Raw genomic sequence first — 17,751 nt, forward strand, 5'->3', positions numbered from 1 at the left:
AATGAAAATGAACTTTTGTTGATCAATGAGCCTATTTTCTGCAATAATCCAATGAAAAATCTGCTGCATCTAGAACTCATTGGACCAATGGAGCTATAACCAACTTACGAGTGCAAAGCTGGCCTGCAAGAATAGATCATTACCGCACTATATCCCACTGTAATGTGCAAAGATCTTCCCATCTTGTACCTGCTATCACGATTCTCTCGGGAACGTGCATCATTGCCGTGTGGAGGGTCTCATGCTCTGGAAGATCCTGTCCTTCAGACTCGTACGGAGCCACTTTGAGCTGCTCAGGAATACGCATTCTCTGACTGATGCCTTCTGTGTACTCCAGCTCATAGTGGATCCGGTTCATCTCCGCCATCTCGGCTGTGGGAGAGGGAAAGGCCGCTCCGTTCATCTACAGGGAAAGAGGAGGAGGGCTGTGATGTGAGGACCTAAACATGTAAACCAATCAAGAGCATATTTCATCATGTAAAAAGCAGTCAAATGGGATCATACAGGAATCCTCTGAGAATCAAATACAATTTTAATAGATGCACACAATGATATTTTATTCTCGTACTGTAATAAAAATGCTTCATGTCAGGGCAGCTAAAAGAAACCAGGGCTGTTTCTTAAAAACTTCGTAACCCTAAGTAGATTGCAGAACTATTGCCACCAATGGGCTCTACAGTCAACATATTTTACGATGCCCTTGAGAAATGTAGACCAGATTAGAAGCCAGATTAAAATAATGAGAAAGGTCCTTTATATCCATCTTGCATTTTACTGCAAAGATGATCATAGTTATATTTATTGTTTTAGTATTATCCTCATACTATAATTGCATTCATTCATTTTACACACTTTTATTTTTTTCATCTAAAAGTTAAACTTGTCAAGTTACAAAGCTAAAGTTAAGTTAAAATATTTAAATCTACTTTTATATCAGTTTTAGCTAATTTTGTACCTAATTTAATTTATAATTACAATACAATTTAATTTAACTTATTGTCAAGGCAGCATTTCTCATTTTATATTTTTAGTTTAGTTTAAAATTCCTACCACAATTACCAAAAGCGATTAATAATAGTTTTAGTTTCAGTTAACAATAACAACAGTACTTTTAAATCATATAGTTTTGCTTCTCTTAAGCCAAAGACGGTCCCTTATATTTTCTTCCACTTTATAAAACAAAATATCTCCAAGCAGCAAACCATGAATCAAAATATCTCCAAACAGCAAAACTGGAATCACAGGTTGTCCTACTTGGCCTGTGACATTTAGCCCTTATACAAAAAGAGCTCATAAGACTGTAAGCTTGGTTTTGTGGTACCTAAATAATACTCCATTTATGTAATATAGATAAATAACCAACGCATCCACTATCATGCCCTGATCCTCAGGCTAAAATAAAGCACAGAAAGGAAGCAGCCGTCTCTATCTTGTGGTCGGATCATGAGATCAACTATTTCAGGAAGCAAAATGCCACTGAATACACTGGCTGCTCCACAGTTTAATCTCTTATTAAGCATGCCTACTGTACGCTATTGTAGATGGTGTTTCAGAAAGTCAGCCAACACAAATAAGATCAATATGGGCGGTTTTGGTTTCATTTATGGTGGAGCCTGTAATATTTTGTTTTGAATGTTTGAGTGGATCAGTTCAAAACAAACAGAGAATACATAACGAGGTCAAGAACTTCAACGTGTCACATTTGCGGCGTAAAACTGTGGAAATAGATGATGAGCACATCAGGGCCCCCACAGTGCATCAGTGACAGCTAATAAAGGGCCAAAGCATGAGCGAAAACCACATCACAAATCTTTTAGACACATACCTTCACCGAGATCAGATCCGCCGACCGATTAGACACCTTAAAGTGAAATGCTATCGTGAAATGCAATTATTTAGTGCTTTTTTTTTTAGAAATACACAACCATCCCGCAGCACAGAACAGACCAGTTTGACCCAGACCTGCGTGAAGCCGGCGGACGCCGTTAAAACGTAAGTGCGTGAGATCTTTTCAAAATAAAAGTCGCTCGGCTTGTTACGTAAAAGTCGCGGGTTTTCGCTTTCTCTTCTGGCGAAAGTTTGTTAATTATCACAGTCTGTAAATTACTTTCAGTTTAGGTCTATTTTGGGTTGCATTCCCTCGGTCACGAAACAGAAAATACGCGCATTACAACTGTTTTCTTTCTGAAGCAATTATCCAATAATTTATTTTACTTTTTAATTAACTGTTACATTAATAAAAGCACGATCCACCGGCGTATTAAACGCGTTAAGCTGTGGAAAATGGTACATTTTCTGTTACTTCACATGCAATAACGACATAATGACAACACAAAACATTTGAAGACTTTTTAGTAGAATAAAATCCAATTGAATTGTGGTATTATTGTGGCGTAAGCCTCATTTGTACTGTGGTATTACAAGACCAAAAGGATATTCACAAATGTAAAACAGAATTTGAGAAACAAGCAATGTTGGGGCGTCTTGTTTCCATCGTGGCCCCTAGCGGTTGTGCGTGTGTGTGTGTGTGTGTGTGTGTGTGTGTGTGTGTGTGTTGTAAGTTCGCTTGGAAGAGCGTTGAACGATTGTCCAGTCAGTCTCAGTGAGCTCCCAGTTGAGGATACTAGCTCCAGGACTTCTAGGATGCTCGATGCATGGAGAAAAACCTTAGCGCTTCTATAAAGTTATATTAACTACAGCACCTCACTCGTGTATAATGAAGTGATCGGACACTTTAAAGTGGACGGTGGGCCCCCGGAACCTGCTGACCACAAGCCCTGAAGAGTGCTTGCTGCATGTGGATGCTGTGAACGATGTGCTGCTCCGTGGCGCTTCTGCTCTGCGGTGTGTTTGTGTGTCTAAACGGCGCAGCATCACTGGACCTGCAGCCCGACATGTGAGTGACTCCATATATTGTATTTATTTTGATTATTAATTAAAAGTAGTACAGGGGAAATTCTCATCTGCCTATCATTCCAACATTTGTAAAAAAAAAACATTTGGGTGTCACACTGGCTATCACAATGATCATTATTGTGCATTCAAATAAAAATACGTGTCTGTTTTAATTAGCCTAAATGTTCATGCTTATATATAATAGGTATGATATATTTATTGTTAGGTCATTACAGGTTATATAGTTAATGTGCTACCAGTGTTTTTAACAAAATGTAACACAAACTGAAAGCATGTTTTCAATCTACTTAATGTCCATATTACTATTAATAATAAATAAGTAATTGTACATTACTTAAATAGTTTTATATTCTTATTATTAACAATAAAAACATAATTAATTTGGTTTCTCGTTGTTAGCTCTTTTTTTGTATAGCGCAATAATTTAAAGGTTCACTGATAATTAATCTATTTAAATAACGCGTTATTTCTGTAGTGATTTAATTGATCTCTAGGTGTCGCCAACAGCACCATTTGAGTCCATTTAAAATGTGCATTTGAATTCAAGCATGTGATCGTGACAATTTGTAATTTAATATGTGCACACTTGATCATCATCTACTGAATTTGTAAATATAGGCTGCATTGATGTAAACAAAATGCATTGTTTCAAATGGACTCAAATACTGCGCTGTAAGAACATGTAAATATGTTAAGCGTGACTGAGGCAAGTGAATCAACGTCTCTTGAGTCTCTGATACACTGACTCCAGGGCTGGTGTGGTGTGTGACTGTGCAGTTTATCTGCGAGCCCCATAATTAGCTCAGGATGTGTTGTATTAAGCCCAGATGGTCAAAGGAAGCAACCTGAGAGGGAACAGGACCCTCTGAGGCAGAGCCCAGACTCACCACGCTAACTAATTGAAACTAAATTCAAGAATTTAATATGCAGGCTGTCACAGATGGAATATAACAAATCGTTCTGCAATACCCTTGATTTATTTCTGAAGGTGAAATGCATTCCCAGCAATGACCCGTACTCTGAGCTGTGGATATGGTGCTCTAACCTTTGGACAACCATAAGAAAGGTTTAAATCAACAAACAGCTCCTGACAGATATGGATGTAAGGAAAAGCGAAGGAAAATTGAGTGTGCATGTATTTAGCTATACTGCTGGACCAAAATTATCCTTAATTTTCCTTTGGAAATATTAATTGGAACATCTATTCATAAATAAATTTTTAATTCTAATATAAAAAAAAGCTTTCAGCGAGAGGATTTGGCTTTGTCCATAACACTTGTATTTATTTATATTATTTATCAGTATTTATATTCATATTTTGAATGTGGCTAGTTAATCGTGTGTGTTCGTGCAACTGATCACTTGCATCCTGAACATGTGGTTCAGCATGTTCTTAGGGCATCGGACTTTACAAGCTGTAAGAACATTGTGTCAACATACTAAAATGAGCTGTTTCCGTAGCCACGAGATCTAAGAGCAGATTTTTGATTTATTTTCTTGAGTGTCGCAGTGTAATCAGAGCCCAACACATTAAAGTTTTTCTTCATATCCTTGTAGTGACACAATAAACAAATGCAGAACATCAAGAAATGCTCTTTCCCTGTGTCCTCACTATAGGGTTTGTAATTGTTAATCCCCAGGCCTTATGCCGTTTCCTCCTTGCACAAATGAACTTATTCAAGTATTTAGTGAGGAACACGTGCATATTAGTAGCCCTGAGTCTGCATAGTCTCAGCTGACAACTAAAGGGTCCGCACATGTTTACCCATATACATCTTCCTCTGTGAGCATTTATGTTGTAATTAACAATTTTTTTTGCATGTGAACTAATGGGTAATTATGACATCATCACTAAAGAAGAGAGTTGTGTTTGAAGTCCAAGCCTGAGTCCCAATGTACATACTATCCATCCTAAATTCTGTGTGATGTCAGTCATTTTCAATACTATTTATGGCAGAAAAGGTGGGTAGTACGTACAATGGGGAAGCAAGGCAAGGCCCTGTCCCAAATAAAGCTTTTTTTTTTCATGTTGTTGCATGCTTAGTTCATGATGTTGCTCACGAGTGCAATTCATTTATCATTAATGTGCCCTAAATGGTCAGGGAGCTGCTATCCAACAATCCATGCAACATTACATAACCAACCTGAGGAAGACCTAAATTAAAGAAAAGAAAAAAACAATTGTTGGTAGAATATTTGGAGAAATTTAGCATTCAGCTAGCGGTGAATGGGTGCCAAATCTCTTCCAATGAAGAAACAAACTCATCTGCATCTTCAATGGTCAGCAAAATTACATTTTTGGGGATAAAGTATAGCCTAATGGTTAGTCTTTCTCAGGCCGAACGTGTGTGAGGAGCAGGAGATGTCTATGCTGGGGGTAAGGCAGCCATGTGTTCAAGCGTTTACTCGTATGGTGAAGGTGTGGAGGCAGGGCTGCTCTTCTCAGCGCTGGTGTATGGGCTACGAGAGGAGGTGAGACACACTCAAACAACAACTGTTTACTTTGTTTCCCTGTTTAAACTACTGACCCTTGCCATTTCCTCTCAATTTTCACATTATCAACCAGCACATAATTATTAAACATATTACTTTAATCTCTGGCATGCTACATACTGACCATGCTGATCAATGACCTATAGCTATAGTAAACATGGTAACTATAACAACACTGAAACTGAAGAAAAATAGCTTAAAAGTTGCATTTTTAAAATCTGAGCACAAGTACATGATAATAATAATAAAGCTAAAGAAACTAATTCTTTTTTTAATTATGTGATTACAATAATAAATAATATGAATTGATTTGGTTAATAAATTGTAAATAGGTATAGTACAGTCGCCTATAGAGAGTAGAAAAACCATCTGCTAAGACAATAGAAACAAAATATTTCAATTATAACAATTATATTTTATATATTAAAGTTATATTTTAAAATACAACAATTTCAGGGTCAATAAACATTTTAAAGAAGACCAAACGTCTTGGCACAGTGAATCGTTTAGATGTTATGAACTGGTTCAACAGATTCATCGAAAAGATTCGCCTCAAACAAACGATTCGTCGCGAATCAGGTTCAAACGGAACGCAGTTTTTAAACACGCTACTTTTAAATTAACTCTATATTTCCACGTTTTGCTGCTTTTCAGCGTCGTTTTATAGAAACGACTTTATAACGCATTACCAGGTTAAAGTTCAGCCACCGGTTAAGATTCATAAAGAATCACGAGCTTTACAACATCAGCTAGATGGTTGGTTGGTTATTCCTATTATTACGTTATATCCGTATAATAAAACGAACAATAGCCTAAATATGTTTTGCTTTCAAATATTTGATCTGTTTTGTTTAAATATTTTGTTTGTGGAGTTTCAGAGATATGTAGGCAATGTTTCATTTGTCATCTGTATCAGTTTCTACAACTTGTTCACTGTAGTTCTGTCTCTCTCTCTCCCTCTGCTTGTCTCAGGACAGGGTATTATACAGTGTATAGGCAGGCATACAGTATGGAGATGCAAACCGTGTACAGGTGCTGCCCAGGGTGGATGCAGCGAGGGGAAGAGAGAGGCTGTCTGCATAGTGAGTATAATAAATAATAATATTAATATGAGTATAGTAATAGTAAGTGTGTGCTGTGGTTAAAGTGAGTCTTAATAGTGTGTATCATCCACAGGAGTGTGTTCCTCTGGCACCTGCTTTAACGGTGGGAAGTGCTCTGAGATGGGTGATCAGCTTTGTCAGTGTCCGGAAGGGTTTGAGGGAATGCGCTGCCAATACGGTGAGTCTTTAATGCTTGTTTGAAGGGGTTGAATGAATGGGTTCAGGCTTCGGGTTTGGGATTGGGCTATTTGCGTTAATGCATGTCCACCACCTGTGAGTGCAGAGGGAGTTTTCGCAGACAAACGTCACTTTGGTTGTTAGTTTCTCACTTGTTTCTCCTCCCCCCAGTTTGCTTTGACAGTATATGTGAGATTTTCACACCGTGAAGTGTCGAATGAGGCAGATGAGGATGTATGTGTTCATCTAAACATGTAGTTTGGTAAAAATTTGGCATCAGTGTTTTCGAAAGAAATGAATACTCTAATTCACCAAGGCTGCATTAACTTGATTATAACTGACAGTAAAGACATGCATAATGTTAAATGAATGCTACTGTTTTAAGACTCCCTAAATAAATGTCTCACAGTTCCAGATATATTTGAAGCAGCATAATTGTTTTCAACATTGTTGATAATAATAAATGTTTCTCGAGCAGCAAATCAGCATATTAGAATGATTTCCAAAGGATCATGTGACACTGAACAGCAATGGCTGCTGAAAATTGCCATCACAGGAATAAATTGCATTTTAAATTAAACAATATATATATTAAACAAACAACAAGAGTTGTTTTAAATTGTAACAGTAAGCCTATTTCACCTTGCTAAGCATTCCTTCAGAAAAATCTTGCTGACCCCTAGTGTATTTGTATAAAAAAAGAGCTCCTTTGTTTGTATATCAGCTCGCGGACAGTAGTATGTGGATGAGATTTTGTGTTCTTGTCTTAATGGTAAACCTTAAAGTTTAGTCAGAGATTTTTCGTGTGCTCTGCCTGAAGCAGCTTTCCTCCTGTGGTTTTATGCTGAGATGGTAGTTTGTGCTCCTAAAATGCTTTCTCAGAGTTTCTAAAATTAAAATTTTCAACTTCAAGTCTGTAATGCAGCAGAAGGCTGATGGCTAAACAGTGCGGTGGTGAAATGACTGTGATGAAAAATGTCTTTTCCACGTTGGACTGGTAAACCTATTAAGCTCATTTGACTCGGAGACTGTGTATATGTGCGTGCGGAAGAATGTTTTTACAGTGCTCTCTTTCAGTAGACATATCGCTACCGCTGTAGCTCAGGACATGCTGTAGCTCAGCTGGCCTTTCCTGTTGGACTGATTTGCTGTGTTTAATGGCCACTGCTCACCTCTCTGAGAGAGAATGCGGGAAATACTATTCATAGAATAAAAAAAGAAAAGTTTAAGAAATAGTTTTCTTACACTCGTGTATGTATGACTTACTTGCTTCCATGGGAAAAAAAAGGAGATGTTTGGCAGAATGTTCATGCTGCTTTTTTCATACATTGAAAGCGGTTTGTAACTTGAAGGTGTGTGTGTGTGCAAATATAAACATATATCTTAGAGGTATTTATTTTTACTCCTGCTGTTCACGAAATGAATGGCATACCACAGCTGTGTGACTCAGATCTGAAACTCAAAAGGACGCACATGTGAAAATAAAACTTTTGTTCTACTAAACAACAGTGTCTTCCTGATAGGGTGGAAGAATTTGTGGGAAACAACCTTGTCTATTACTGCAACTGTTTACAGGTTTACAATATGTGCTGAGCAGACAGTGTTTAAAGATGCGTCTGTTTGAGTTTGTTTGATACGGTTTGCCTGAGGGTTTCCTTTCCTCCCCGTCTTGTTTGCCCTGTAGTGGAGTTAAGAGTTACAACCTCATGGAGCGTCCTGGCTCTACATACTTTCCTGGAATACTGCAGCATATTTAGGAGTTCAAGAGGTCCTGATCCCAAAACAGCTTATTTAGGCCCCCCTGTTAAACTGGGTCACATTTCTTGCATTCTTTGTATGAAGACACGCAGGCATCTATATGTTATATTTGTCTGTAAGTTAATGTCTTTGTTATCATTCCAGTACAGATCCAACCTCACAGTATTGAATGCAAAACAAAATTTTCAGGGCATCTTAACAAAGACTATAGAATGCCTAAGATGTGTCTCTCGTATAGTTTTAAATGTGGAAAAATGCAACGTTTAAAATGGCAGAAAATCTAAATAAAATAGCCAATCACTGATCTGTGAAGTCATTAAAAGTTACGTTGCTATAGAAACAATGAGCATTTTTATAAAGCTATTTTAGCAAAAGAAATAATGCACAGTTGTTGTCAGATTTCATTGCTGATTTCAAATATGAAATGTAATCGTAAGCTTGGTGACATGACTTAAAGATCTAAATATGAAAGTCCTGTCATCATCAACTCAGCCTTATTTTGTTCCAGACCTTTATGACTTTTTTTGAATCGGTGGAATGATATGAAGTTGTTTTGGACCCCACGGACTTTAATGCTATGGACAAAAGAAATGCAAACACATCTCAAAACATCTTCTTTTGTTTATAAGTTATAAGTTATTATAATAACCTCTAAAATTGTAGAGGTTTGGAATGATATTGTAATTTTTTGATGAACTGTCATAATGTCCAAAATGTTCTTTTAAAAATGGAAACATTCATTGGGGAACCCAAAATGATTCTTCTATGCCATCGTAATTACAAAACCCCCTTTTGGAACATGTTGCCACCATTGTTTTTCCCCAAATGGGTGGCTTTGATTATGTCAGCACAAAAGAGAGGTCATTTCAGAGCAGAAAAGAGCTTTAATGAAAGATTTTTCTTGTCCTGATCAATCATACGCAATGAGACCACCATTTACGGAACATTTACAGTATTTACAGTATTAAGAATTTACTTTCTCACAGCTCCATTCTGGTCTTTATCCTTCACTCATCTGCTCTGAACTAAAACGCGAAATGTTCTGACCCAACGCAAATATGTATATGCGTGCAAACTTTGACTGAGCGGTTTGCAAATTATGATTGAGATCCTTGGATAGATTACAGGCTGTTCAAAAGCTTGCTTATCCAGGACAGCTATCACTTTTAGTTTAATGAACTCGTACTGACATGCTCCATGTGCCGGTGAGAAACTCATATTTGAACAAGAGCTTCACTGCTGCAGGACACTCTGGCAGACACGGGCTGTTGAAACGGAAATTCGGTTTGAAGGATTATTGAAAAGCAAAACACTGGCAATGAAATCACTGGCATTGAAAACAGGGACCTTGTGAGCGAGGAGAGTGTTTCCCGATCAACAGTAGGTTACATCTTCTTGTAGTTGCGATGGGCTCGATGATGCAGCGAGTCTGGCATCTTTAAAACATTATTCCAGCGAGAACTTGAGAAGAAAATGACTCCAGCGTCTCCACTCTGCAGGTGATCTCAGCTGAGAGACAGAGAAACCAAATCCTGCTGTGGAGAAACAGGAACCGGTTGTGTGCGCGCAGGAATGTTCTTTTGCTTTTAACACAAAACCCTTTGAAAGACTTTCAAAGATCATACAGGGTCTGCTGTCAATATTCAGTGTTGTAAAATATTAGTACAAGCAATAGAAAATTCTATTGCTTTTTAATGGTTCATGACTAAATAGGGCTTTCAATATCAACATTGTGTTTGATTTTTACTCATAAGACAAAATATAGACAAAAATGAGACTAACTGTTCACATAAAAAATATATAGTAGAGAGCTATAAAATGATAGCATAGTATGTCGAGAAATGTTTGTGTTTACTTTTAAAAAATATGGAAGATTTAGGTCTATTGTATATTTTGTTTACGTATATTACATTCTACCATTCAAGATTTGCTTTTTTTTTAAAATGTACACTTTTATTTCGACACATTAAATTAATTAAAAAGTGACATAAATATTTATAATATTTCACATATTTAATACCATTTTTTTTCTTTTGAACTTTCTGTCATCAGAGAATGCTGAAGTAAAATAATAAAAAATATATATAAAGCAGCATAACTGATTTCAACATAGATAATAATGAGATACTCTGATTTTCTGCTAAAGAAACATGACAAAATTATTTAAAAAACATGATTAGTAATTGATGTAGTTATTTAAAAATGTAAGAATCTTTCACAATTACACTGTCTTTAATGTATTTTCTATCAGATAAATGCAGGCTTGGTGAGCATAAGATATTTACTGAGCCCAAATTTTAAAGGGTATTTAAAATAATAAAAAAGTAAGAATCTAATATACAGTAGGATTCCCAGAAATGTCTAATTTGTGTATGTTTTCTAACGACAGTCTGTTTCTTTCATAGAGTCTGTAAAGCAAACCCCTTCAAATTTAATATTTGATAGAATATGGAAACATCCTGTTGGTAGCCGTATACTGATCATCCTTAACATTAATGTGCAAATGCTTGCCAGATGTTTTACAATCTATTGCTGGTTGAAAAGAAGTCATGCTTGAATGTGAGGCCTGTGTGCGTTTAAGTAAGATAATTCAGGGCCAACCGAGTGCAGTGATCTGTGCAATCTCTATACAACAGAAGACACGTGCCTCTACATGCTGATACAAAGCGGCTTGATAAACAAAGTTATATTTTTTGATAGAGCACAACTGCAAGCCTAAAGTTTCTATGAGTTTTGTAACTCCTCTGTCTAAGCTATTAAAGAGGATCTCCCAATGAAAGGACAGGGGATATTCCTGAGATACTGCTTCTTTTCCTCCAAGCATTTATAACCCTGAGAGATAACCAAACGACTTTACCATGCATTGAGGAAAAGCAGAGAAAAGAAATGCAAAAGTAGAAAGTACGAAAATACTTTTTAGCATTACGTTTCCTTTGAGACTAGTGCATTCATAATCCAGGACCTACAGTAAGCACTAAGTGCCTTAAATTAAAACGTTGAATTGTGACAATAATCCTCTTTTCCACTTCTGAAGAGAAAAAGACACTATGTAGGGATCTTGTGAGGTCTTGTCAGCTGTGGAACGCATTAGGTGTGCTGTACTGCGGCCAGCCTGAAGAAAGATAGCTATGGTCATTAGATTTCCGCTTTGCTCTAGGCCAGAATTTATGGCCATCAATTAATATGTAACACTTCTTAGTATTTAAATGGAATAAGTGAAATATGTGTTTTAAATAACTGAATGAATGAATATGCATTCCAGTTGAACAGCATTCTTTACGGCATGCATTATACAGAAGTTCAGAAAGCTCTTCAAAGGACATCAATGACGGACGAATGTTTAAATAATGCGCAAACACAAATTCAGTTCACTGACATTTTAAAATAGTCTTTCCATTTGCTGTTCATTTCCTGTTGTTTGTTTTTGATGTTTTTCTAGATGTTTTCGTTCTGCTCCGTTCCTGTTCCTCGTTGCCAGAGCAAGATTAATGACAGAGGTCTGGATACATAACAAGTGCAGATCTAGAAAGATTTAAAATGACAAAGAGAATGATCACCAGGTGTGAAACACGGGAGAACAGGGGCCTAAACCATCTTAACAGATGGCGGCATGGATGTTTATTCTCATATTTCAGAGTCAGTTCTTATCAAGATGTGTTTCAGCCACTCCAGGCACATTCTAGTTTTGTCAAATCGCTTATAGAGAACGTTTGTATGTGTAGAGCATCGATTTATAACAGCACAGACGTTGAAGTCAAAGACATCAGACACCTTGATCGGTTTTCGTGGTTTTAAATGGTTTTGCACTCTGCTTTTGTCTTTCTCACTGTTTTAAACACTTAGATGATGGAAGACTTTTAATGTATTTGCTGCTGTTCAGTGTAACCCAGGAAAAAAACGAATGATAATAAATTGTATCGCTTTGACTTTTCTGTTTGAGCTCTCTGATGGAATAAACACAGGCAGAGCACGTAACCTCTCAGTACATCTGTAAATCTGTTCTTGTCTTTCCACAGGAAAGATCTTGTCAGCATTCTGTAATATTATGGGATGTTTGCTCAAGGTCAGTGCTGAGTCAGAGTCAAAGGCTGTTGGGGAGACATGGCCCCTACAACATCAGAAAGATAGAAAAAATATATAATGTTTATAATATTAAAGAGTCAGATGTGGAGCTCATCTGGTGATGCTGTGTTGCCTTAGAAACCAAGTGTGGGTGTGGCCTGGATGTTTGTTACGGCGACCCATCCTTGGTTTCTGAGGCTTCACAGAAAAACAAATGATGAATTTTTCTTTAACATATTTTCTTTTTTTAATTGTTCGTAGGCAGTTTTGTTTTCACTGTTTTAAAACCATCTTGTGTGTCCTTGATGAGAAGCGGTTGAGCAGAAGGCAGTTGTTTGGAGCAGCTTGGACTCATTACCTGAGCTTTAGTGATGGTGTGTGTTTGTTTGTGTGGTTCAGTTGTTTATGTCTGTGTGATGACATTTTTTCACAAGCATGATAAAATTACCCCGAAATGTCCTATTTGGAGACATCAGACTGAAAACATTATTACAGAAAGCCTTTCTAAACTGATCTAAACATCATGCTGGGTATGTACTGAAAATAAAGAAAGATTTTCCAGGTGGATGGTGAAGTAAAATGTTGCAAGAAAAAGTGAATGAAAAAGTGATTTTTTAATCAAAAATTATATAAAAGCATGGGTACATTTAACGTATCTATAGTTTTTCATTGGAAAAAAGTCCACATTTCATTTTAACGAGTTTGTTGTTGTTTTCCTTTTTTCTTATGTTTCAAAAGCATGCTCAGTGTTTTTCTCTTTTCCTTCTTTTTTGCTTTCTTTCTTGACCTTTCAGATATAAACGAGTGTGCGGACAGTAACGGAGGATGTGAAGGCACGTGCTGTAACACTATTGGCAGTTTTTACTGCAGGTGTCCTGATGGCATGAAACTCGGAGCCGATGGGAAATCCTGCCAAGGTGAGTGAACACTCACATCCATTGAGTTTATTTCATCTTTCTAAAGTCATTTAACCTCTGCATAATCAGAGCGCTCCATTTAAAAACCACCATTTGAGATGAGAGCTCTAACTATTAATATCTACGAGCAGCAGTATATTAAATCATAAGCTGTGTAATATTGTGTATTCAGACATGTTTATGACCAGATCATTAATAGCATTAAACTGTCGTGATCATTTGAGTCAAGTGAGAGTAGTTTTCTCTGTTAATGGTATGCAGGGTTCACCGTTTAATCCATCCTGTGAATGTTATTGAATCAGGAGTTTGTTAATGGCCATTAGTTTGGCCAGGTTTCACCATGAGATGAAGAAGGACGTATGGGCTTTGTGTGGGCTGTAGTTCCTGAATGCGCTGAGAGAGACGGTTTTACATCTGTGTCCATCTCAGCTGTTAGTGTGTAGGTGTGAGAATGATGATCTGGCCTTCTGTCAGGCTACAGGTGAGGAAACAGGTGCATGAGAGGGACGTGGCAGTCGGCAGATTGAACACGGAAATGCAGATGTTTTAAGTAGATAGCTTATCGATGTAAAAAAAAATGTAATGTGAAAAATGAAGAGAAATTAAAGAGATTTTGCATTGCCAAAAAAAAGTACATATGTGAAAGTGATTAAATGTAATGCAATATATTTTTGGATGAAGTTAGATAGTCTTTGGGTTGTGTTTCTTGCGAAGTGAGTAAATCTCTCTCTCCGATGCGGCTGCTGTAGATTTGCAGGGCATTGTCAGACGGCTGTAATTGATTTCTTTTGGGGTCAAAAGGGTAATTAGTGCTAATGAACTACATTCAATAATCCAGTCATGGGGCAGGCTGTATGTTAAAGCACTTGATCCACATAGATGACTGCATACATGTACTAATCTGTAGGAATTCATCTTGAAAAAAACTATTTGACACTGAGGAAATTGTAAATGAACTATTTATCTGAATAGCAACAGCATTGTGTATTTTTAAACAGTTGTAATAAATCGCATCAAACAGTCAAGAACTGGATGGAGTGAAACATGGTCACCATTAATGTCCTGTGTTCCTCACAGTGACAACTTGACATTTACTTTCTGAACAACCCTAACAAAATGACCAAAAACTACTTTGAAACTGTCATAAGTACCTAGGAGTACCATGTAAGTACCATAGTGTGTAAATATGGCAATCATTTAGTACCGTGGTATATAAGTCCTCTTATTTTATGAGACAATTACTGTACTATGGTACTTTTTGGAAGGGTGTTGACAAAAGATAAAGCAGTTCACTTACTAGAAAAACAGTAAGTAAAGTATTCAGGCCTAGAACTGAATTTAGCATTTATATTGCTTATAATTTAGATTTTTACATGTAAAGACATGAATGAATAAATACATAAATAAAAGGTCAAAATAAACAGTTAATCACGTTAAATACATCAACTCATTTAAAGGCAAGCAAATAAATAAATAATAAATATTAAAGAAAGAAATGTGTAATTTTAACTGAGTAAAGTTTTTAGGTGAAGACAGACCATGTCTCATTTGTAGCATGCTATGCCAACAGATAAAGATGAGTGTGAAGAGCTGAATGGTGGTTGTCAGCAGACATGTGTGAACACACTCGGTTCGTACCACTGTGAGTGCAGCCAGGGTTTCCGCATACATGCTGATGCTCACACATGCATAGGTAAGAACATGCATACGTGCTCACAAACACACATACATGATGGGGAACCTCTCTCAGTCTTGAGTGCCATCTGTTTATCACCTGTAGTGATGCATTTAAGATGCCTAACACACAGTGTTAACACAGCAAGAGAGCTCTGGTTCTGCCGATCTCATCACCCTAAAACAGCCTTTATCCTGTTTAACTGGAGTCTGGATGTGTCATCACACTGTGACAGGCCTGGCCATGTCATCACAGTGAGACAACAGCTCTGACCTGTCCCCTAAGACTCCGTAAATCAGCCAACTCAGACACGACATGGAAACATCATCAGTCAGAGAGTGGGAGAGAAAGAATGATAACCTTCCAAAACTCTCAATATATGTACAAACTCCAAACTTGATTTGAATCAGAGATGTTTTCCTTTTATAATAAAAGTATACTTATAATACTTCCTGTCCAAAGTGAATATCTGAGTTTGCCATTACAAGATTCTCTAACTGGGATTATTATGTTAGCTAAAATTAAAATCATTCATGTTAATTAAACTGTAATAAAATGAAATAATAAAATGCTTATAAAAAACTTAAAATAAAGGCAATATTTATTTTTTTCCCAAGTTGCAGTACTAAAACAATACATCAATGCATATATTCATATTCATATAATTTGTTTTGTATATTTAATATATAAACAGATTTTTCTTAAATATATATGGAGACATAAAAAGTAATTATTAAAAGTAATTAATAAAATGTACAACAATGCTCTACAGACATGTTCAAAAACTAATACAATTGAAGAAAACATAACTAAAATTAAAAAAAAGTGTGAAATTAGAAATATAAAATTGAATACAAAATATTTACTGAAACTATAATATTATAATAATGGTATGGTTGTAGGAGCGTCTGCAAAGCATTTATTTTTGATCATTACATGCGTTTTGTGTTTGTTTATGTGTATGACCTTTATGTATGACCTTTTTCCAGCGGTGAACTCTTGTTCTGTGAAGAATGGCGGCTGTGAGCACAGGTGTGTGGATTTGGGGAATGAGCAGTATAAGTGTGAATGTCGCAGCAACTACCAGCTCAAAAGAGACGGCAAACACTGTGAATGTGAGTTCACATGTACAGTATACGTTGTCTTTGACTTACTGTTTCACTCTAGAAATATTGTGGTGACTATGTAACCCTTACTTGTGTGTGTGTTGTGTTATTCTCTCAGTGAAGGACCCCTGTAAGGAATATAACGGCGGTTGTGCTCATATCTGCGATAATGTGAATGGACAGGCGCAATGCAGCTGCAGATCAGGATTCAAAATGGGAGCTGACTTCAAGAGATGTGAAGGTTTGAGTGCCTAACATGTACTCATGTATATTTATTTTACTTTTCATCTCGCGCCAGCTTACACATCTGTTTTATTCCAGTTATGTCAGTAGTCAATGTTATTGTGTAGTTTTCTTCCCCAGAAATGTAATGTATGTGTTATTAAATATTTACATATGACAAAACAATCTAATATATATAACAAAACCATGTCTTATTCTAATTTCATTGGCCACAGGAAGTCTCTCAACCATGCCATAAAACCATCTCCTGTCCTGCTCAGACACACATGTGCACACACACACACACACACACACATATATACAGCAGATTATTAGTATAATGACCTGCTGTTAGTTACTCTGTGAGCAGGCCAGTGTAAAGCCATTGATCTGAGTCATGGGTAAACATGTACGTTCGTCTGGACCTCATTTATGTCCAGACTTTATGAGACAGTCTCAGCTGACCCCATGAAGAGACTCTGACCCCTGCTGTGCACACACATGCATTGCCTCGTTACTCACAGACACACACTCATACACAAACTCATATTTCTGGTATCCTAACTGAATACATAGTGTTTATTTATTGATAGTAATGTAGTAGTAGTGAGTTTTACATTGACATATCTTCTAACTATCCAAACATTTCCTCTCCCAGACATAGATGAATGTGTGTCTGGTCAGACTAAATGCGCTCACGGCTGTGTTAACGTGCCAGGATCGTTCCGTTGTGTGTGTAACCCAGGATTCGAGCTGGGTGCTGATGGGAAACAGTGCTACCGTGAGTACAAATACACACACTAACATGTGCTCCGTTTTTCCTTTTAATGTAATATGAGGTGGAAAACACTTTAGAAAACAGTTATTAGATTATCTCAGTAGCTCACTGACATGTGGAGTTGCTTATCTGGAGCCAAACAGCCTGTGATTGGTCGGTATTTTGACATGGACCAATCAGTGAAGTCTTAATACTGTGGAGTGGCGTATCCTGCAGGTATAGAGATGGAGATTGTGAATGGCTGTGAGAAAAATAACGGGGGCTGCTCTCATCACTGTGAACACACCACCAGCGGGCCCCTGTGCTCCTGTAACCAAGGTTACCACCTCGCTGATGACCTCAAAACATGCTTAGGTATGAGCTAAAATCCTTTACTATATAAAAATCTATTTAGTCATTGTAGTCATTTTTAGATTATTAATTAAATTTTGGCTACAATTAAAAATCTGGGGTTTGTTAAGATTTGAATGTTTTGAAGAAAGTCACTAATGCTCACTAAGGCTGCATTTATTATTTATTTAAAAAAAATACAGTAAAAATAGTG

At 36.9% G+C, this 17,751-nt stretch overlaps 2 protein-coding genes across 2 annotated transcripts in view; one reads left to right on the top strand and one right to left on the bottom strand.

Annotated features, from left to right (window-relative positions):
- Window positions 1-1,994, bottom strand: part of mffa (mitochondrial fission factor a) — a 9,837-nt gene extending 7,843 nt beyond the window's left edge. The window contains 2 exon segments of the mRNA XM_043258161.1: window positions 190-403; window positions 1,826-1,994. Of these exon segments, the coding sequence (XP_043114096.1) occupies window positions 190-403 (214 nt within the window). The 5' untranslated portion in view covers window positions 1,826-1,994.
- A 621-nt stretch (window positions 1,995-2,615) lies between these two features.
- The window catches only part of megf6 (multiple EGF like domains 6), a 40,271-nt gene continuing 25,135 nt past the window's right edge, over window positions 2,616-17,751 (top strand). Inside the window, exons 1-10 of the mRNA XM_043258367.1 lie at window positions 2,616-2,896; window positions 5,254-5,388; window positions 6,382-6,491; window positions 6,586-6,690; window positions 13,304-13,426; window positions 14,997-15,119; window positions 16,091-16,216; window positions 16,326-16,448; window positions 17,088-17,210; window positions 17,424-17,561. Coding sequence (XP_043114302.1) covers window positions 2,814-2,896; window positions 5,254-5,388; window positions 6,382-6,491; window positions 6,586-6,690; window positions 13,304-13,426; window positions 14,997-15,119; window positions 16,091-16,216; window positions 16,326-16,448; window positions 17,088-17,210; window positions 17,424-17,561 — 1,189 coding nt within the window. The 5' untranslated portion in view covers window positions 2,616-2,813. The remainder of the gene's footprint in view (window positions 2,897-5,253; window positions 5,389-6,381; window positions 6,492-6,585; window positions 6,691-13,303; window positions 13,427-14,996; window positions 15,120-16,090; window positions 16,217-16,325; window positions 16,449-17,087; window positions 17,211-17,423; window positions 17,562-17,751) is intronic.

The sequence above is a fragment of the Puntigrus tetrazona genome, chromosome 15, assembly GCF_018831695.1.
Source record: "Puntigrus tetrazona isolate hp1 chromosome 15, ASM1883169v1, whole genome shotgun sequence".
Lineage (NCBI taxonomy): Eukaryota > Metazoa > Chordata > Actinopteri > Cypriniformes > Cyprinidae > Puntigrus > Puntigrus tetrazona.